The following is a 22,890-nucleotide window of genomic DNA, read 5'->3' on the forward strand; positions in this document are numbered from 1 at the left end:
TTTTTCTCCTGGGTCAAATCCTGAGCTCTAATCACACTGGCCTCTGCCAAAGAATCCTGGCAAGAATAGTTGATGGAGAGGGTGCTGATAGTTCTCTGTTAGAGATCCCTAGTTGCTCTCCCTCCCAGATAGTCCCCAGGTTTTCTGGGCAGAGGAAATCGACAGCGAAACCAGTTTAATTCAGTAGCACAGATTTGCCCTAAATGGTCCAATTCCCCTTTCAAGCAATCAATGATAATAGCAGCTAAATCCCTCTAGTGCCCTCAGTAACAAAGCTGAAGAAATGGAGGTGTCATCACACGGTACTGAGAACAGGAGGGGTGTGTGTGTTTATTTCCAGCTTGATGAATGACCTTGGCTGAACTCATTATTCTTGAGAGTCTAAGTGCAGATGTTCCCATCCCTCAAGATTTAGAGCTTGGAGAAGAGCTGCATCTTTCACCCTCTGTGCCAGCTGGAGTCTTTATTAGGTTTATTGTTTTCTGATTTCAAGAGACCTGCTTAACTTTTTGTGAGCGCTGCAGGAATGCTAAAGACAGGCACTCAAGAATCTCTTGCGTTTGGGGGGGGGGGAGGACTCAAAAGGAGGGAGAAGCCACCAAATGTAAAATGTATTTTGGGGAAGCAAGTTCTTTCCTTCCCCCAAAATGTAAAATGCCACTTTATCAACATTGTCTGTGTGACATGCAGATCTGTTAAAAGAAAACTGAGATTTCAGCTTTCTTTTTCATTCTGATGGTTTAAAAAGTAAGCATCTAGTCCTCCTGATTGTATAGTGGCTCCAGATAAGAATGAGCAGGAGATCTGCATGTTGAGCTAGGTATTTTCTCCTTATTTACTCAAAATATTTCTTAGCTACCCTTCATTGAAAGATTCCACATCAGTGTATAGAAGTGTGTGTAAAATCAATTCACACAACATGTAAATGCAATCTGAAACCAATAAAGGAGTATAACAAAATGCAAGATGAAACAAACATCCCGAGAGCTAAAAAGAAAGAAAAACAGAAAAGAAACAGTTCCAAAAATCAGACACATGCTAGCAACAACAACTACCATCCAAAATGCCTGGGCCAATGACGAAGGACTTCACCTGGCTCTGAAAGTTTCTAATGTCAGCATGAAGTGAGCCTCTTTAGAGAGGACATTTCACAGTTGGGGTGCCGCCACAGAAAAGACCCTCTCTTTTGTAGAAATATAGCCGCATGCCTCTGCTGAAGAGGGTCCTTGGAGCAGGTCTCTGCCTAGAAGACCTGAACTGTTCCGTCAGATAAGCAGATTGCCCCACGAATGGGGAGTTGCACACTTGCAATTCCTTCCAGTCATCCATAATGTAAAATGGGATCTCTGAATTAGCCCCTGAACTGCCAGAACAAATCCATCTTCTTAAATTGCATGAAAATAGGGCAGCATAGGTGGTTATTGATTTGCTTTGCTGTATGCACACCTGTGGAACGACATGATCTTAATACTTAGAATAGGAGCCCGGCTGGATCAGGCCAAAGAAAAGCTCATCCAGCCCTCAACTTGTTCTCAAGTTGGCAAACCAGATGCGTGTCCGAAAAGCACAACAGCACTCTCCCCATCTGTAATAACCAGCATCTGGCATTCAGAATACCCCCAAGAATGGAAACAAGAGTGTGGCCATTGTGTCTAGTAGCGACTGATAGCCTTTTCAAGAAGGATGCATGTGAAACATGGCGGTGAGGGGGGGGGGATGACATAAATGCCTTGGAGGCTTAGGAAAGCAGTTCAATATACTTTTTTTGATATTGGTGATTGCCAGCACATGCCACAAACATCTGTCTCTGGTGTTGAATCTGAACACACCAATGATAGGACAGATCTTTTAATTACAGCCGGTGGCTCCCCAACGCTCGCAGCGCCTTTGTTTATTAGTATGATAATATGGTATCCATGTATGAACTGGGGTGCGTTAAGCTATACATAATGCATGGCTTAGCAAATAAAGAGATATTGGAAGCTGTATGCTGGGGCACGATGGCCGTTGCCAATTATCATACTCCGGCAGCACTCAGGCCCTTTGAGTTCTTCCCTCTTGCAGCTGCCCTTTTAAATCATTCATTGCTGCTTAAAAGATACTCTGCTGGAGCCTGGCAGAGACAATTTCAATTTTCATTGTTTACATAGTGGGAGTTTCACTTGTGGTTTGAAATTATGGGCTGCACATAACTGCTGCTGAGCCAAAGAGAGCAGGTTTTCCTTTTACGTTGCGTTTTGTTGCGTTTTGTTCCACTCATCTCCCATGTACAGTTTCTGTGTTTTCGTAGCTGTCGCTGAATACAGATTAGTTCGCTGACATGATTTCCACGAGATTTTTAAAAGGGGGAAAACATTGGACGCTCTTTGGAAATAAAACCACGGGTTTCTCCAAAAGCGCTTGGCAATGTTTTAACTTCTTTTTTAAAAAATTGGCTAGCGGTATTGGACTCGCTGATTAATGTTTGTTAATTAAGCAACTATCTAGAGAGTGGTGCAGTTTTCAAACAGCGTTTCCCCATTGATATTTGTGACAAAAATAGAGCATTAACCTGATGCTCCCTGGTGCACTGTTTTCGTTTGCCTTTAGATGACTTAGGCTGGGACTCGGAGTGACTTGTACACATACACGCATAGCACTTCCACATAGGCAAAGGGAGATAACATTTTTCTTCTTAATGCTGCCAGCCCTTTCATTGCATGGCGTGTTGCTCTGAGGTCCTCTCACCCTGAGGGGAAGGGGATTTTCAAGGATGGATGATACTGATGGTGAATAAGTCAGATTAAATCTACTGTGTTTGTGTGCAAAGCTTTGGGTCCTGCAGTGCACTTCCTTGTCATGGTTGGACCATTATCTGGTTAATGTTGGACTGATGAAGGCAATTCCCCCTTGTAAGGGTGGTGGCCCCATTCAGATGGCCCACCAGTGGAGACTGATGGAATCCGGCATGTTCCTGAATGCTCTAGGGCAGTGATGGCCAAACTCGGCCCTCCATCTGTTTTGGGACTACAACTCCCATCATCCCTAGCTAGCAGGACCCATGATCATAGATGGTGGGAATTGTAGTTGAAAAACAGCAGGAGACCCAGGTTTGGGAAACACTGATCTAGAACAAGAGTCACTGGGCTGCTGCACAAGCAAAGTAGGAGCTGCAATTGACTGCGTGCTTCCAAAATTCTCATACTTTCTGTCTGGCCTGTCTCCTCTCAATAGAATGAAAGAGAGCAAACAGTGAAAGCTGATTTCCGACAGAATATTTCACACTCCACGTAATATGTTTAGTCATCAAAGAGCTTATCATTTACATTTCCTGCATGCATTTTGAATGTGTGAGCAGGATAATTAAATTCATATGCGCCAGTGTTTCACAGAAGAAAAGCAGGGGCACTTGAGTATTTGTCACACTCTGAGTGGGGACAGATGCACATGCACATGCAAACGCAGGTGCCTGTGTTTCTTTCTTTCTTTCTTCCTTCTGCCGTTCAGGCTCATTGCAACACATTTGACTGACATGCTGGCATTCAGATTGACTGCTGGTTTGGTAGTCTGTCTTGCCCTTCCTTCATTCCAGGTAGCTCTCTGCTTCTTTATTTTTTAAGGACCACATGTGATTTGAAAATGCAGCATGCAGTTCTTTCCATTCTGAACTTTTTTGAGAATCAATTTCTACAACCTTGAAAGACAGCTTCAGGGGTGTGTGTGTGTGTGTGTGTGTGTGTGTGTGTTAGTGACATCACTGGTTTCTTTCCAGCCAATCAGTGCTGTGAACAGCTGTGTTCTGGTTTCCCTTGAGCTGAAGCTGGGAAAGAAAACTGTATACCTAAACAAAATGCAATGCGGTTTACTTATACCACTGATCTAATGGTCTAGATCTGTCTGCATGCTTTCTTTGACAGCAGTGATCACTGCCTCCTCTTCTCCACCTCCAGCACATTGCATTAATCTACCTTGCTGCATCCTGTCCTGCAGTGATTTCTGAAGCCAGGGGGCCATGACAGCTTGTTGTTGTTAGCAGTAAACTACCCAGAAATTTTTGCATCTTTAAAGCTTTCATTTCCCTTGAACCCCATCCATCAGGTGCATAAAGATAGAAATGCTTTGTGCGGCATAAATTGCACGATGTTGGAATCATCTAAGAAAAGCAAATGATTTTAATTGTGTTTGCGCTAATTAAAATATTGACAAATTAGAGAAGACACACTGAGCACTCCATCGGGAAAGGCTGTCTGTCTTACATATCTTTCTGTTTGGTGGTTGCTAATTATCCCTGGGTGATTTGCTGCTTAGATCAGCCTTCCATGAAATGTAATCCTTGGTCGGCTCCAAGGGATTCGGAATCAGGCTCTTAAATATAATTTTTAGATGCATCTCTCTCTCTCTCTCTCTTTTAATGTGATGCATTTCTTTCTCCCTGTTTTCAAGGTCCAAGAGTTCCACTGGTAACAGTCCACAACACATCAGATGCACAAAGTAAGTGGTCATCACATGGTAGGAGAAAGCATTTCAGACTTCGGTAATTGGGGAGAGGGGAAAAATTGGAAAGAAAGGCACGGATCCCACCAGAGGTCAAAGGCCCGCAGAAAGACAATATAATGAACCGTGTTTTGGGTTTAGATTGGAAGAAGAGGGGGAAGAGGTTGCTTAGAAGTGTGGAATAATAGTTGGGGTGTTGAATAGCAATTATGTCAGTTGACAGAAGAGGGGAAAGGAAGGCTAGAGGACATCACCTGGCACTTCTCAGCAGCCTGATCCTAAGGGCCCAAGATTTTCATAATACAGGGCTGGATTTGTTGATGACGATAGTGGCACTAAGTGGGGGGAGTTATTAAGTGATCAGCTGACATCCCCAGCAAACAGAGCCTTTTCTGCAGCTGCTCCCATACTCTGGAATTCTTTCCCAAGGGAGGTTAGATTGACTCCCTCTTTGTTCACCAGAAGGCTAAGGCCTTCCTGTTCAGAAAGTTAGTTGCCAATGGTGCTGATCACTGGGCAAACTGTGTTTTAATTTCTGGCTCTAAATGTGTTCTGGTGTAGTTTAATTACTAGTTTGTTTTTTACTTTTTGTTTCATTGTGTTGTTTTTAAATATGTTTTATTATGTTGTTTTTACATGTTGGAAGCTGCCTTGAATCCCAACTTGGGAGAAAAGTGGTTTATAGATGCATTAAATAATAATGATCCTCATTTCCAAGTGGTCCAACAAGTTTGGGAAGTGCTGAGTTTAGGAAATAACAGTGGAGGCAAATGTCCTCTTAAGAAGCACCAGACCAGGAGAATATGGTCTACAAACAGATGCAGAACCAATTTTACAAAAGATTAGAAAGTAAGGATTTTTCACTCACCGCAGATGACTGACTTTTGCAGCAAAACCAAGACCTTTCAAAAGTTCAGCACAGAACTACCTTTGAGAAAATGCATTCAAGCAAGGCTAGAGGTGAGGAAGGTGAAGCTGGAGATGGGATAGAGTAAGCCAAGGCTAAGGAAAAGCAAAATAACCATATAGCCATTGCAATCCTAGCCGTGTCTGTTCTGAAGTTCAGTGGGACTTGGGCTGCATACACACAATGCATTTAAACTACATGGCTTCCCCCAAAGCAAAATGGGAAACACAGTTTACCCCCCCCTCACAGGGCTACAGTTCCCAATACCCTTATAGTTCCCAGGATTCTTTGGGGGAAGTCATGTGCTCTAAATGTATGCTGTATACGCAGCCTTACTCCCAGATAAGTGTGATATAAATAAATATAGGCAAGCACAAAGCTTTACCAAATTGCCTCGCTTTGCATTTGATTATCATATGCCTGGTTCTTATACGGTGCTCTCTTGCCATATTGGATAAAGACAGCCATTGTGATGGCCTCCTCTTAGCAAAGTTCTATTTACTTCATAATACGAGGCCACATTAAGGGACTATTCTGCAGCAATCAGATAACTGTAAATCCCACCAAATATTATGGTGTGCTTACATTTAATTAAGAGCCGGCTATTTGTACTGCGCAGACAAGAGTTCCCAGTGGTCCCAAGGCAGGGAAATAAATTGAGAATTCTCTGGGAGATATGTCAGTCTCCTCTTGTTTCTCCCACTCAGCTCCCGCCTTCCTCTTGATGCAATTATGTGAGCAAATAGAATGGCTTTTCTGGAGTCCCGGCGTGGCCAGCCTCTTTCTGCTGATAAAGCTAATTGTGCGAGCCATAATTAAATGAGGATCCTAACATTTAACCAAACTTAATAGTCTGCTGCTTTGGAGCTTTCGCTGGGGTTATGATTTCAATAAAGATGAGAGCAGGCTTTTCAGGAACAAGTCTGAATACTCATTGAACCATTAAACCCACCTGCTGAAATAGCAGTGAGGGGGGCACACTGATTGGAATTGGCAGGCTTTTGTGAAGCTTCTTCTCCTTTTTAATTCATTGGAGACAAACACTTGAGCCCAGAATATGATTACGAGTTGCAGAAACGATACACTTGGGTGGAGGGCAGAAAGAAGCCTTGCCCCCCCCCCGCCCCCGTTTTTAGGGTGGTCCATGCATAGATTATCATAATTCATGCATAAATGAAAATCTCTCCTCCCCAAATTCCCAGCCTGTTAGCTCACTGGCTTCCCTGTCAAATATGTGCATCAATCTCTAGGATGCATCATCAATACTTTGCAAATATGCACATGATTAAAAAAAAAAGTGTTACCAACAAAGTACAGTTTAGCTTGAGGTTATTATGAGGATAGATAACACTGGTGTTTCTTCTGAAGAACACCAAATGTAGACCTTTCCTTTGCACCACGTGGATTCTGTGTTTGTTGGTTCCTGAGTATAGCTGCTCCAATGCCCCGATCCAGGTAAAGCCATGCATTAGGAGGAGGCGGCATCGGTAGTGCTGATCAGCTGCTAAGGAAAAGTGTGAGAAGGGCTGGATTTAAGGACTCCCTGCCTCCCTCTCTCTTGAGTTATCTATTGATTGACTGAAGGAATTGAAAAAGAAACAGCACCACACAGTAAAGTCGCAATGAAAACCTGCAGTTAGTGGTAGCTAAAAAGTGGAGCAGCCAGTATTGATCAATGGCAGCAGAAGAAATGCTCCTGAACATAATTAAGATGATCATAAATGTCGAACAGCGGATCAGTATAAGTTGGTTGGTTTTCTGAATGGGCATTGTTGGGCTGAAGCTTCAGAACGGTGGTTATTCATTCATTTATAGATCACTTCCTATGAAGCATCTTGAAGAAATTCCACAATGCCATAAAAGCAGATATAAAACAATTGCACAATAACAATAAAAACCATGACGTGTGTAAAAATAGTTAAAACGGTTACATATATAAAAACTATTTCAAATCTAATACAGGTATCGACTGGGATTTTTTTTAAAAAAAATCTCTTCTTAGAAGGCTTATTTGAAGAGGACAGTCTTCTGCAGACTCAGCAGACTTTTGCTTTGTGCTAAAATAAAAGTTCGGAGATTACAAAATCACAGAATACTAGAGTTGGAAGGGACCAATGCAGGGATCATTGAGTGGGGCTCAGACCTACAACCTTGAGATTAGGGGTCTCATATTCTGCCAACTGAGCTATACCAGGAACTTCTCTCATAACACACACCTACGCTGTCAGCTTCCTAATAGCCATCATATTCCAACTAGTTATTGCCCATTTTGCAAATTCTGCGCTTCTGTTTCTCCACTTCTCCCGCCCTCCAGTTTTGCATAATGAAATATATATATATATTGGCTGCTCTTTATCAGTATAGAATTAACAAATGCATTGTATGACATCTTGGATTATTTTTTTCTCCCTGTTCTTCCAGAACTCTTTGACCTAGAGGTAAATGAAAAGGTCCAGAAAGCAGTAGCAGATAGACAGATGCCCAAAGTGGAATACACAGAAATCAAGATTCATGATTACAGTAAGGTTTTTCTTTTCTTTATGTCTTACGTATTTTTGTCTCTGCTCTTTAATTGAAACCCCCCAAATTAAAAAATAAACCCATGGAGGCTCTATCAGATTTAAGAGCATGTTCTGTGGGGAGGAAGGGGGTTAACCCTTACCCGCCCCCCAGCATGGACTTGACAAAGGTGGCTCCCCTGAAGCTTCTATTTGGCCCAGGAATAATGCTTTATGCCTGAAGCAACAGTAGTTTCTTCAGGAAGGGTGGTTTTTGCAGGAACTGCAGTAGGATGCAAAGGGTTTCCCAACTCCTTATTTAAAAGGAAAAAAACTTGACACATTAAATGCGATCGGACATATAAATATATCATCTGCTTTGAGCCTTGGAATAGGTATGTGCTGATGGACAGAGCCATAAATATATACTGACAGTAATTGCACAACTGTTTCCTCGGAACCTAGCTGTATGTACAAAACCAGTCTTACATGCTGAATTATCTCTGCCTTGGTTTAAATATATTTAAAGCCACGTGTTGTTGGCTGTCCTGCGGCTAATGATACAAATCAGCTATCTATTAGCAAGTCTGATGGAATAAATTAATTAGGCAAGAGTGTCATGAGAAGATTGCAAAGCAAGCCGCTTAAACCTATTGGCTAATCTGGTTACTGATTGCCAGGATGTTGTCCTTGTACACTGTAGTTTATTTTGAAAATAAACCAAGGCAGGAAGAATCTCCTGCAGCAGCCTCTTTATGTCTGCACCAATATGCACCCAAGGGGGTGAAAAACGCGGAGCACCATTATTTGTTCTTCTAAGACACATTCCTTCAACCAGTGTGCTGTTCCTGCAAATGCGCCTTCTTAATTTAGTTCATCCAATTAAGTCTTTTCTGCTTCGTTTTATTCTGTCAGGGCAAGTTGCAATCAAACCCCTGGTGTTTAAAATGCACAAGAAGAACCCTTTGTCTTCAAAAAACCCTGAAAGCAGGAAAAGAGGAAAGCAGCTTTCTCCTCCTCGCCATGGGATATTTTTATTTCACGTAGTATCTCTCTTTCCCTCCCCTAGTGCTTCCAAAATATTGCTTTGCGGTTCTGCAGCTCGTCCACCTGCCTACAGGGGGAAATAATACATGTCAGTGGCCACTAATTGCATGTTTGGTGCATGACCAAGCGACACACCGCGCCTTGGCTCCAGATTCCTTGTCATCTTTGATAACGCTGGGCAGGCTTCCTCTTTGAAGGCGTAGATATTCTGTTAAGGTGTTATTTGCCAAGCTAGTCTATGGACCGCCATTTTGTTCCCACTGAGAAGCGCCGCCGTGTTACCAGCAAAAGAAAAATATCATTCAGCATAATGACAACCTCCTCAAACTTAAGTGCTTCCTTATGTCTCTTATCTAGAATTGCCGATGCAGATTTCAAAGCCGGCCATCTTCACCGAAAACATGCACTACCCCTTGCTTCTTGTTGTGTGAGTAACATTATGAATCGTATCGTTTTCAGAGGACATCCAGGCACCCAAGCCAGGCTGTGCTTTGCTTGTTGCTAGGAGAAACATGGACATACGAGGTTAGAGAGTGGAGCAGTGCTTGGCAAAGCCAGGCAAAAGCTGACTAGCTGAGGACAGAATAGAGCAGGAACAAGGGGCCGTTGCAGCAAACAGGAAACTGCCATACTGGATCGGGGCCATAGCTCAGGGCCAGAGCATCCACTCTGCATGCAGAACAGGTCCCAGCTTCAATTGCAGGTAGAGCTGAGATCTGTCTGAATCCCTGGAGAGCCTCTTCCAGTCGCAATGTAGGCAATGCTGAGCTAGATTGGAGTCTGCCCCATTAGCATGAAGGGGGCACTGCCCACCAACCGCTGTTTTCAACGAGCTCCTATCTGCCTACTTTCAGCCAGTCCAGAGGGTGGCACTGCCTGTCAGCTTCCTCCCCATCCTTATCTCAGTGTTGCCCTTATAGAACGCAGCCGGGAGCAAGACAAGAGAAGAGTTAGTTGACTCTGCCTGCCATTGGCTCCTGTTCCGCCTCCCGTGGGCATCTCTGTGCTCTGCCCTGCCAGCCAGACACTGGGGGCACCAATGGCCTGACTCAGCATAGGGCAACTACTCCATCTTCCTGCCTTCCAGACAGTTTCCCCATCTGGCCCAGTATTGTCTACTCTGACCAGCAGAGAGGAGGACTCTTTTTCCCCCGTTGCCTGCTGTCTGATCCTTCAAGCTAGAGATGCCATCAACTGAACCTGGGACCTTCTGCATGAAAAGTATGTGCTCTGCCATAAGGAGTGGACAAATGTGTCAATTTCCGGTTCTCCCGGTTTCTCGTTTTTCCAGTCCTCAATTCCGCCCTCCACATTCCTGCAATTAAAAGAAATCCTCATGAAATTTCTTCAGCATTTTAGTACAAATTTATTGTAACAAACTCATGCAGTTTTGAGAAATGTTCACATTTTTGTAAGCAATTTCGGCTGACACAATACATTTTGGAATGTTGTTTCCCCTAAAATATACATTTATATCTGCATGCTTTGGCCTAGTGGGTGCACATTGCTTAGCTGGAAGACTGCATTTGCAAAATTCAGAAAAGTTGGGATTTTGAAGGGTGGCTGCTTTTCAGTTCGCTTCTTTCCGGAAGCAAGGATTTGGACAGTTTGCTTATCAATGCAAGCTGGACAGTTTGCTTATCAATGCAAGCTGGACAGAATTTCTCCTCCACCCCTTCCTGCCAGTGCCCTGTGGTCCCTCCCTACGTGAGTCAGGGCAGACAGTGGCAGATGCAGAAGTTTACTGGATCTTCTGAGCCACTTGCCCTCTTGTTGCATAGTTAAGAAAGAGAGGTCCTATTAATATCCATTGCATATGGTTAAATTAAGCCAAATATATATATTCTCCAAAAAGCCTCACCACAGATATACAACACAATCCAGTGGGAATTTTCCAACCAAACACCATTGCTCTTATCCAACTTCCATTCATTTATGATAGACAAGATGTATCTCTTTCTTACCAGCCTTAAAAATCAAATCACCACATGAAGCAGCTGCCTCATTGGCAGGGCTGAGTCTGCTCATGCTGGCTGGTCTTGAGAAATATTTGCTAATTAAAAACAGCAGTGGCACAAAACCACGATGTTCCCATGCTTCAGAACTTAGGCACAGGCAGAATATAAAGTTGGGGTGAAGAGTCACATTATTAAATGCTCACCAATGTTAAAAACTTCCCAGCAAATAGAAAACCAGAGCAGCTGGGGGCTGGGATAGAATATATTCTCCCTTTTCAGTGCTTGCTTTCCATTTGTAGGGAGGTGTTGTTACGAATGTGAAGGAGCATTCAAAAGTGGGCTAGTCATCAACAAACAAGTCGCACACTTCATTCTATGACAGCCCAATTCTCCCGCATATACGGGGGCCTGATCAGAGTCTGAACGCTTTCCTGGCTGGTCTCACATAATCCTTCCTGGGATGTTACCTTGAGCCATTGTGGAGCTGGCAGGATGAAAAGTAAATAAATACAGTCAAACAATTATTTTTCCTTTGCAAGCGAAAAGAGGGCATGACATTGCCCATGTGTTCCAAAATGTCACCCCGAAGCTGGCTTGAAGGGAGGACAAAAGCTCTGTCATGAAGCCTGCCGTACCACGTCAAAAATTATCTCTGGGGAAATGTGCTTCATTATACAAGTGCTTGAGGAAGATTGGTACTCATCAAGCTAACGACACTTGATTAGACTGCCTCAGAATGAGGATGCACTGCTGGGCTGTGTGTTGAATAAATGCAAATCAGGAAAGCTGTACGCACGGGAGATTTGGGGGGGGGGAGAGAGAAACCCACACACAGGATCCAACCAACCTGAAAAGAATTTTCCTGTATCACTGAGTGCTGCCTAATCCAGCAAACTAATCCAGCAAACATCCCCATCCTTTCCTGCAAGATTTTCTTGGTGGAAGATGCATTTGAGATACATAGCACCATAGAATTATATAGTTGAAAGTGCCCAAGCCTCTGCAATGCAGGAATCTCTTGCCCAGTGTGGGGCTCAAACCATGACCCTGATATTAGGAGTCTCATGTTCTACCAACTGAGCTTCTGAGTTCAATTCATTGTGCTAATTTAACTTTCAAAGCCCTAAATTAGGCTCAGGGAACTGGCAGCCCTCTTAATTAACTCCCATCAGTCCTAGCCATCATGGCGAGTGGTCAAGGATGGTGAAGGGAGTTGTAATTCAACAACACAACAGGTTTGCTGTTCCCGCCCTAGCTAGACTGAGCCCAGGAAATTTCAAGAGTGGGCCTCTTCCTGCACCCTGATACATTTTCAGATTCTGTTCTGGGTGCTTCCTCCACTGGGGGTTAGACTGGTGTTCTTCCTCTTATAGCGTGGCACCATTCCCATCAAATTCTTTCTCCCAGCATGTCTACAAAGCTAACAACCTGGGCATTTTCAGAAGTGGGGCCTAAACCTTTTTGGTTTTTTGCAAGGGTTTTTGGGGGGAGAGGAAGTTGCAGTTAGTGGACTGTGAGAACATTCTGGGCTGGCCTAATGTAGATAGAATTATAATTTTTTAATTTTTAATAAAGAAAAATTATTTGTGGTGAAATTGCTTGAGGAGCTGTTGTAACTGGCAGTTACACACTTAGTTGAGGACCTTTTTTGTCTCAGGGTGAAAGGTGATATGAAAATAATTTATTTTAAGACGAAATGAAATTGCTGCTGCGTTCACACTGCTTTGCCAAAGACCCATCACTGCCTTTTGAAATCTGAAGTGGATATGCTGCTACCACGAAAAGTTAAATGTGCTGTTGCCCGAAGAAAATAAAATCTGACATCTTGGCTTGGCAAAGAAACGCATTGTGATATATCACACTTCACGTTGCTGTTAACTTATCTGTTTGGCTGCGACCCTGAAAAAGAAAGAAAAAATAAGCTCAGCCATTAAACAAGTAGGGCAACAGGAAGCCTCTGACTTCCTATGCTTGTGTGTCAGCTCTGGAGGAGGGGCTTTTGCACCTCAGCCAGAGTGGTAGTTCCAGGACTAGTCAGCAACATGCTTGGGTATCCATTGAGGCCCATGGCCTGGCAGATCATAGAGCTGGAAGATCATAGAGTTGGCCTGGAGATCATAGAGTTGGAAGGGACCCTGAGGATCATCTCGTCCAACCTCCTGAAATGCTGGAATATGCAGCTGTCCCATGCGGGGATTGAACCTGCAACCTTGCCCTAACCAACCAAGCTATCCAGCTGATGTCACCTACTGATTTCCTATAGTAGGGGTGTCTGAAAGCAGCATGAAATGCATAAAAGATGCATCTGTCATTACGGGGCCTCTGGGGCAATCTCCCACATTTCCCAGCAGAATGAAACCTGGACAGGACTTGTATTTGGGGGTGGGAGAGGCAGGATGAAGACACACAGTATGTGTGCCTGCTAGCCCACAAAAATGTGCTGCTGGCCTTGTACAAGGAGGTTCATGAGCTCCAGGTAAGGGGAGCGCATGCACATTTTATGAATGTGCAATCTGCTCTTTCAGCTGTTAGCCATAAATGTGAGAAGTTGGGATTTTGCATTCACTTGCACTTAGGAAGGAGCAATGGAAGCAGGTCAGACCATCAGGAGTGGAGGAGAAGTTCTGTTCAAAGGTGAATATTGCCCAATTTGCACTTTCCAAAACACAGCAAGAACTGAAACACAACCATCCTTCAAAAATTCGCAATTCTCCAAATTCTGAAACGCAGTCCCTCCGGCTGAGTAATGTGTACAAAAAATGCATGTTGTGGGGTAATGCGCATGTAGTATTAGTGAAAGCAGTATATGAAAATGCACTATATGGGAGATGATTGCGCTGCAAAAATGTGCGTATTTGACAAAATTGCATATAGACATGCGTATTAGGAGGAGGAAATGCTCTTGGTCAGTCCTGGTCAGATGCTGGTCAATTTTCATGAGGACTTTAAAAAAATGAGAATAATTGCAAGCTGATGTAAAAACTTGGAGAAATGAATTTAGGGTTGGAAAAATGAGAGCCTGAAAGTGACAGATTCACCCACCCCTATATCAGACTATTTGGTCCATCTGCCTCAGTCGTGTCTACTCCAGCCTTCTTCGGCCTGTTCCCCTCCAGATGTTTGGGCTGGAGCTTCCAAAATCCTGGACCACTGGCCGTGCTGACTTGGGCTGATGGAGGGCACTAAGTGGATCTGCTCCAGCCTTTCTCAGCCTTGGTTTCCCAGATGTTGTTGGATTACCACTCCCATCAGCCCTAGTCATTCACGGATGATGGTAGTCTAACATCTGGGAGACCCAGGTTGAGAAAGGCTGGTCTGTTCTGACTGGCAGTGGCTCCCCAGCAGATGTCTCTCCCATTGCCTGCTGCCTTGACTCTTTCAACTGGAGACCCCAGAGGTTGCAGCTGGAGCCTTCTGCTTTTACAGCACGTGATGCAACCCTGAGCTGCAGTTCCTTCCTTTCCTGTTGCTTCCCTAAACCAGTGTTCCCCAACCTTGGGCCTCCAGCTGTTTTTGGACTACAATTCCCATCATCCTTGACCACTGGTCTTGCTATTGAGGGATGATGGGAGTTGTAGTCCAAAAACAGCTGGAGGCCCAAGGTTGGGGAACACTGCCCTAAACTATTTGTTGTCACTGTGCATTGTAACGAGATAACACTTGCTTTGTTCCTGTTTTATAGCGACGGGACTCCGGGCACACAGAGCGTGACGGAAAAGTTTGAGGTGAACTGGGAGAGCGTCATGGTCAGCTCGCATGGTGCCATTGTGATGAAGTTTGATGGGCGTGGAAGCGGTTTCCAAGGGACCAAGCTGCTCCACGACGTGAAGAGGCGGTTGGGTGTTTTCGAGGAAAAGGACCAGACGGAGGCTGTCTGGTGAATGAAAGAATCCTTTGGGGGATTGGTTTTGTTTGTAACTGCATCCTGGAAATTGCTGCTGTTGCTTTTCAATGATTTGTACTATTCCGTTTTTTTAAATGTGGTGGCGTTGCAAAAGAACATGGTGTCTGGACAGCAAACATCGCCTCTGCCTTTTGGCAGCTGATGCTTTTGCATATGAACTTGGAATTCTGCCTGTGCTGCTGTTAATGCATCCTGGATGCAATATTCAAGGCACCCTCTTACTTTAAGATAATCAAATTGTCCTGCTGTCTTTCTTTTTTTTTCAGCACAATGCTGCAAAACACATACATTGATAAGTCGAGAGTCGGCGTGTTTGGAAAGGTGAGTTCCTTTTCAGCCTTCACCTTCACCTTAAGAGTTTAGATCTGCATCTTGATTGAGTGAGCGTGTCTGCGGTTTATTACGGTCGTCTTTTTAACAGCGGCACGTTGCTTGTTGATTCTGAGAGAGAGAGAGAGCCTTGGGTTTTTAATCAAGTCATCAATCTGTGTTTTCTTGTAAATCCTGCCTTGGAAGAGGAAGATGCCAAGTGTTTGGGAGAAAATACTGTGTTGTGAGGCTTTGCTTTCCCTTGCCCTCTCGCCTTTATTTTTACACATTAATTCCTGGATAATATTCATTCCCTCTCTCTCTCTCGAGGCCTGTTGAATTGTAAGTGGAATTGATTCAAACCTACATAAGGTTTGCTGGTGTGCCTTTCAAAGGGGATGCCACACTGATATTCAGTAAAATGCAAAATAATAATAATAATAAATCCCTAAAACATTAAATCTCTAGGCGTAATTTCAAGTAACCAAACAACAAAAATGACTGTGGCCCTCCAGAGACTGCTGGACTCCCAACTCTCATCTGCTCCAGCCAGCATGGCCAGTGGTCAGGGATGATAGGCACTGTGGTCCAATGGCACCTGCAGGGTGAATAAGGAGCTTCCCCATTCCCCACCCTGTGAATAAGGAGCTTCCCCAGCCACTCTGGGCGGCTTCCAACCAAATATTAAAATACAGTAAATACATCAAACATTAAAAGCTTCCCTAAACAGGGCTGCCTTCAGATGTCTTCTAAAAGTTTGGTAGTTGTTGTTCTCTTTGACATCTGGTGGGAGGGTGTTCCACAGGGTGGGTGCCACTACGAGAAGGCCCTCTGCTTGGTTCCCTGTAACTTGGCTTCTCGCAGTGAGGGAACCGCCAGAAGGCCCTCGGTGCTGGACCTCAGTGTCCAGGTAGAACCATGGGGGTGGAGACGCTCCTTCAGGTATACTGGGCCGAGGCCATTTAGGGCATCTCCCGCTTATTTGGAAACTTTTCCCTGTTGGATTTCCATTTCCTGAGGTATTAAAATATGGGCAGCATTGTGATGTGGTGCGTTCTCTCCATCTGAGAAGGATTGTTTTTACATTCCAGCCCTCATCTTGTTGCTTCTTCCCCTTTCCTCTCAGGATTATGGAGGCTACTTGAGCTCTTACATCCTCCTTTCTGGAGAAGAGAATAAAGACCCTGTCTTCTCCTGTGGCGCTGCTCTTTCCCCACTAACGGACTTCAGATTATATGGTAAATACTGACAGACACAGGGACATGGATGGGTTCATTGGCTCAGTAATCACACTGTGCAAGTGCTCATGGGCTTTGAGAATCTAAGTGAGCTTCATGGCTGAGGGCGGGGGGATTTGAACCCAGGTCTCCTAGGTCCTATTCTGGCACCTGAACCGCTACACCGCATTGGGTTTGGATGGTACCCTTCCATACAAATATTCTCAATGTTGCTTGCATCCATAAGCAATAAACATCAGCAAAACAGTGTAAGGATTATGGCAGCAGATAAAACTAGCAGCAATAAAGTTGAAGGCCTCAGAAAAAGTAAGCAGTCCAGGCCAGCCTACTTAGGCAGAAATTTCCCTGATCAGGAGCCCACAATTAAGAAGGCCATCTTCTCCCCAGGTGGTGGCCTCCCCATCCCTGACTTCAGGTGGCACTTTGGGGACAAACTCCAGTTATAATCTCAGCACCTGAGTGGTGTCTGGGACAGATAATTCCTTTCAGCTTTGGCCAGCGACATGCCCAAAAGGATAAAATGGTATCTTTGTTGAAAGATCTTTATTTGCCCAGATAAATAAAGTGACAAAAATCCTCCAAAATTAAAAAGCTTGCAAGCACCTCAGAGAAGAAACGAGGCCAAAGAAAGCACAGTTGGTTTTATTTTTATTATTTTTTTGCTGTTTGAAATATTGGTCTGAGCTTGGTAATGCCTCACTGATTTCCCTTCGTTTATTTCAGCTTCAGCCTTTTCAGAAAGATACTTGGGATTACAAGGGATTGACAATAAAGCATATGAGGTAATGACTTGGATAACGGAGCTGGCAGAAGGAGCCTCTATTTTTAGCACAGATGCAACACACAGCTTTGATTTTTAGCCCTGCCCTCTCGGTGCTGCTTGCGGGCACATAATTTGGGTCGCAGGAGAATCCGCTGGTGGCAGAGGCTGTGTCTGTGTGCGTTTCGTGCATTATCATAGGTGTGCTCATCCATTTAGGGGGTTTAAATCTTGCCTTCCAATGCAGCAAAATAAATAAATTGCTGGATGGCTTCCAAAAATTTAAGCGTTGGATAATACAAGATCTCAAAAATGGTGAGCAGTACCTGAACCTAAAATAAAGTAAAGGTAAAGGGACCCCTGACCATTAGGTCCAGTCATGGCCGACTCTGGGGTTGCAGCACTCATCTCGCTTTATTGGCCAAGGGAGCCGGCGTACAGCTTCCGGGTCATGTGGCCAGCATGACTAAGCCGCTTCTGGCAAACCAGAGCAGCACACGGAAACGCCGTTTACCTTCCTGCCGGAGCGGTACCTATTTATCTACTTGCACTTTGACGTGCTTTTGAACTGCTAGGTTGGCAGGGAAACTAAAATAGTGCCAGGTGAATTTGATTGGAAAGTGGCGCTGCCTCTCCTGAGGGCCTTTATGAGTCCAAATTCTAGGTCTGGGTGGGCTTGCAGAAACAGTAACAGTTTTCAGCAGGCATCTAAAACAGCCGAGTGAAGATGCCTGTCGCATGTCAATAGGAAGGCAGTTCCAAAGCCCAGCAGGTGCTGCCTCGTTGTTGTTAAGTCCACTGGTTAATTTTCATGCTCAGTAAAGTTCTCAAAGAACTATTAGTGCAAGGACATAAAATGCTGAAACTCACCTCTGTTTTAATCTCAGACTACTAAACTGGCACATAAAGCGATGTCCATGAAAGATCAGAAGTTTTTGATCATTCATGCAACTGCTGATGGTAAGGCCTCTGCGAACACAATCTGTTAGCAGTACATTTTGCATGTTTAAAATTATTATTATTATTATTATTATTATTATTATTATTATTATTATTCAGTTTTTATTATTATTCTGGCACTTAATGATCCTAATCTGATTTTACAGAGAAAATCCACTTCCAGCACACTGCTGACCTCATCACACACCTAATTAGGGCAAAGGCTAATTACAGCTTGCAGGTAAAGTATTGTTATGTGTTCACGTTCTTTTCATTAATGCACATTATCTGCATAGGCAACTTTGCATTCAGTCAGTGCAGTGCTTTATAGTGAAATTGCAGTGGTGTACTTTTTGACCACATGGCTCTTAGTGGCTGCCAGAGATTGATAATCCCACATTGCAAACATGCAATAATATGGAAAAGTAGAAGCTGGGGCATAGAAACTGGCTGCTATAAGGAGGAGGATCAATAGGCATGTTCTGTTCTGTGGTTTGCCTATTGAAGGGAAGGATGCAGCTTTAAAAGCCTCAAAACGGCAAACTCCACAACTATACCAATGAAGTAGCAAGCCATAGGAGATAGCTGTTAGGGGTGCACAAGCATCCTATAATAAGACCCAAAAGGGCGGGGGTTTTGTGAACATTCAATGTATTAAAAAAGACCTCTGTGGCCCCCCTCTGCTTCCCACTTCCCCAGCCCCAAAAGACCCAAAATCCACCTTTCGGTCCAGAAAAGAGGGAAGCAGCAGTGGCGTCAGCAGGTGCCCCCCGAGTCCCAACACAGAGTATTTTCCAGTCCCAGAATCCTTGGAAGAAAGACAACAGTGCTTGCCCCACAGGAGAGGGCCTTCATCCCTCATGGGAATGGTCATAAACAGGGTCATTAACCAACCAGCCCCAGTTCTGTGCCTGGCGGGAAAACACACTCTCCCACTGGGAGCACCTCCTCCCACCAGCAGTTTCCCTTTAGCCAGATCCAAAGGTAAGTTCTCGTCTAGACTTCATTTGGCTTCCTGCTACAGCTGCCCAGTTAGGCCAAAGGATGCCTGAGACAAAGAGGTGGCTGTCCAGTTGCCAATTAGTTCATCTTTCTTTCTTTCTTTCTTTCTTTCTTTCTTTCTTTCTTTCTTTCTTTCTTTCTTTGTAAATAAGGCCATAAATTACTTTATCCATTGACTTCTTGTCCTCCCCTTCCATGGTTTCCATATTTACCGTTGAATGTTGCACATTTCACATATACTATTCAATACATCAATTTTAACCTATTTATCTTAATAATGCTGTTGCTCATATTTCAAACCCTGCTTGCATTTTCATCTCACTATAGTAGCTCTTTAGATACTCAATAAAAGGCTTCCAGTCCTCAGTGAATTTTTCATCATTTTGGTCTCTAATCATTGCTGTTCATCTTGCCAGTTCCACGTACTCCATCATTGTCAAAAGCCATTCTTCCTTTGTTGTAACCTCTCCTCTTTTCCATCTTTGGTCATACAGTATTTGTGCTGCAGTTGTTATATACATAAAAATGTTAACCAACTCTTTGGGTACATCATTATCTATAATTCCTAGAAGAAAAGCTTCAGGTTTCTTGGGAATCATCAACTAGAACATCTTTTTAATCTCATTATATATCATTTCCCAATAGCCCTTGGCTTTTTTTACAAGGCCACCACATATGGAAAAAAAAGTTCCTTCTATCCTTTTACACTTCTAACACATACTTGACTTTGTTTTGTACATTTTGGCTAACTTTTTTTTTGGTGTTAAATGCAGTCTATAAATAATCTTCATATCTTCATAATCTTCACTCTTAGAGTGTTACAAGCAGTAAATCTTGGGTTATTCTTCCACAACTTCTCCCACGAAGACATCTCTATATTATGTCCCACAACTCTTGCCCAATGAATCATTGCCGCTTACTTCATATCTCTTAAGGGTCAAATGCCCTCACCATCTCTGCGTTTAGCCCAGGGGATAGCAAAGCTGCTCTGGATTTGAGAGGATGAGCTTGGATGTTTCTCAAGGTGGATTTCAACTCCAGCTGTGGCACATCTTTACCTGTCCACCTGCTCACGGAGGCCTTCCTTTCTTTTCAGATATACCCCGATGAAGGTCATTACTTCAACAACCCAGCCCTGGAACAGCACCTGTACAAGTCCGTGGTCAATTTCTTCGCGGAGTGTTTCAAACCCCAGGACAAACCCCCCGTAGTATCAACAAAAGAGGAAGACGATGAGGAATAACCCTTCAGGCTTGTGCTCATGGGCACAAGGCAGTTTATAATAAATAATAATAATAATAATAATATGCAACTGAATCTCTCTGTTTCCCCCCCGGAGAAAGAAGCATTACATGAGCATGTATTTAACAAAAACTGAAAAGGAGAAGCAGTCCGCCTGCTGCTTGTACTAGATCATGACTCTTTCCTGAACGGGAGAACATTTAAGCATGAGGAACGCAGCAGAAACTGCTGTTCAAAATGAGAAAAAGAAAAGAAAGGATCTTCTTGTCTTCTCTTGCCACAAAGTGACTTCTGGAGTAAGATGCTCAAATCAGGAAACTGGACTTAGAAGGAGATTCCCCCAAGATGACTATTAAACAAACCCCTTTGCATTGAAAGTATTCAAGCGGTAGGAATGAAAAACCCACCATCCGTCTGTGTTAGGGTTCCCTTAGTTAGCACCTCATTGTCTCAGATAAGACTACCAACCATGGAATAAAGATTATAGCACAATTATTTTTCCAAGGTACCAATTTATGTGTTGTTTGCCCATTGTCCTCTGCATTTCGGATAATTGGTCGTTGCTACAGAACTGCTCCGCTAAGCAGAGGTTTCCTTTGTAGCAAGCCCTGCTGTAGTCACACTAACTTTTAATTAAAGTTCATGCACTGTATAGGTCTTTCTGTATATAGTGTTTATCTGCCACTTCCTTTTCCTTCGGCCTTGTACTAATCCTTTAGCTCTGCAATGTATTCTGGGTAAGGGGAGAGGGGAGAAATTGCTTAAATACAGTAGACTACATGGTGTAGGGTCCCCTTTCTTCCTAAAACATGCAGGAACTCTCTTTCTGGAGATTTCTTTAATGCACTGATTACAACGTAGCTTTTTGGGTCTTGTTAACATGAAACAGGCTTTTAAGCAATCTGTCCTATGCTTTTAAAAAACAACAAAGTCGTAATGGGGCAGGGGAGGGGCAACGAGATCTGCCTGACAGTTGTCACACCACATAGTTTAACGGCCTACTCAGTTGTGCGGCAATTTCTTCTCCCCTAACTCTTCCACGGCTCCAACCTGTGTTGACTGTAATCATCCCAACTCTGCAGATACTACCATCACAATAACGTATGCATTTTAATCAGTGCTAACAAAAGTGCTTTTTTTTTTTTTTTGGTCTTATCTCTTGTTGTGATGATGAAACCTAGGTTTTGGGATTGCAAGTTTGCATTTCTTTTTTCCTCATTGGCTTCTAAAAGCAGCCCTCTTCCTCTCTACAGTTCCCTCCTCCTATCCCCACGCCCCAACCCCTGCTCGCTAGAGTCCTGGGAGAGACAAATATATTTCAAACCATTTTGAACCCCCTCACACCTTTTCTTCTTCCTTTGTCTGTTTTGGCTAATGTAAATTATTCTGACCAAATGTACAGCTAGTATGAATACTGTATAATTCATTTTGTTGTATATAACAGGAATGTAAGTCTTTGATTTGTCGAGTCTCCCTCCCTAAGTCCCTTCTGCAATCCAGTATTATTACGTCTTGTGTTCAGCATGCATGCAATAACACTTGTTTGTTTATTAAGACCCCTTAGAGGTATTCATTCGAACTATATCAATTGTGCGATCCTTTATTATTACTATTATTATTATTATTATTATTTGGACAGCTTGAATGTCAATGCCAATTTCTACATTTTTACATTGTGGCTGTTGGTAAATTGCCCATCTCAGGCAGCAGTGCGACGCAGATCACTTTCGCAGCATTCCTCGTTTTCCTCCGTTTCGTTTTAGGTTCAGTCTGTTGGCTGTTGGTGGTAATTAGATCACCATGGGAGATAATTCCAGTGGGGAGTGAGGACATTTCTCTTCTCTTCCCTTCCTTCCTTCCTTCCTTCCTTCCTTCCTTCCTTCCTTCCTTCCTCTCTCTCTCTCTCATAATTTATCGTTCATCAGAATTCACGTGAACAGGGATTGCAGAATAATGCTGCTTCCTCCGGCCAAATTCCAAATAGACCATGTGAATGCTACAGATGTCCAGGTTTCAATAAACTTTTTGTGGCTGGTATGCCTGAACTGAATTTGAGCAGAGGAGCTCACTGACTGCTCTGTTCATAACCTTTTGTAGAGGGAAAGCCCAGGTGCGCCATAGTAGTGTTTGTTCATCCATAAAATAAAGCATTATTTTACCACCAGGTTGCTGTGCTTACTTTTTGTTCAATAATATGTGGCCGTTTGTAGAAGGCACTGAAACCATCCTTGACCGTCTGCACTGTGCTATACGCCTCAATATTTTCCCTGCAAGCCAAATGGAGGAGAAGAAGAGGAGTTTGGATTTGATATCCCGCCTTTCACTCCCCTTAAGGAGTCTCAAAGCAGCTAAGATTCTCCTTTCCCTTCCTCCCCCACAACAAACACTCTGTGAGGTGAGTGGAGCTGAGAGACTTCAGAGAAGTGTGACTAGCCCAAAGTCACCCAGCAGCTGCATGTGGAGGAGCGGGGAAGCGAACCTGGTTCACCAGATTACCAGTCCACCGCTCTTAACCACTACACCACGCTTCCCTGCTCCTCCTTTGCTGCTTATGGGGGCTTCATTACAGGCCCCAACTCTCACTCACATTTTCCCCACACTGAGTGCCATTGA

The 22,890-nt window shown here is 43.7% G+C and overlaps 1 protein-coding gene across 6 annotated transcripts in view; it reads left to right on the plus strand.

The window, feature by feature from the left end:
• Positions 1 to 22,441, plus strand: part of DPP6 (dipeptidyl peptidase like 6) — a 510,968-nt gene extending 488,527 nt beyond the window's left edge. For all 6 annotated transcript variants that reach the window (XM_028749895.2, XM_028749897.2, XM_028749894.2 and 3 more), the window contains exons 17-26: positions 4,423 to 4,470; positions 7,802 to 7,900; positions 9,283 to 9,352; positions 14,566 to 14,760; positions 15,054 to 15,108; positions 16,223 to 16,334; positions 17,058 to 17,116; positions 17,982 to 18,054; positions 18,201 to 18,274; positions 20,132 to 22,441. In XM_028749895.2, the coding sequence (XP_028605728.2) occupies positions 4,423 to 4,470; positions 7,802 to 7,900; positions 9,283 to 9,352; positions 14,566 to 14,760; positions 15,054 to 15,108; positions 16,223 to 16,334; positions 17,058 to 17,116; positions 17,982 to 18,054; positions 18,201 to 18,274; positions 20,132 to 20,278 (932 nt within the window). In that variant the 3' untranslated portion in view covers positions 20,279 to 22,441. The remainder of the gene's footprint in view (positions 1 to 4,422; positions 4,471 to 7,801; positions 7,901 to 9,282; positions 9,353 to 14,565; positions 14,761 to 15,053; positions 15,109 to 16,222; positions 16,335 to 17,057; positions 17,117 to 17,981; positions 18,055 to 18,200; positions 18,275 to 20,131) is intronic.
• Positions 22,442 to 22,890: the final 449 nt, after the last annotated feature.

This window comes from Podarcis muralis, chromosome 12, assembly GCF_964188315.1.
Source record: "Podarcis muralis chromosome 12, rPodMur119.hap1.1, whole genome shotgun sequence".
In the NCBI taxonomy this organism is placed as follows: domain Eukaryota; kingdom Metazoa; phylum Chordata; class Lepidosauria; order Squamata; family Lacertidae; genus Podarcis; species Podarcis muralis.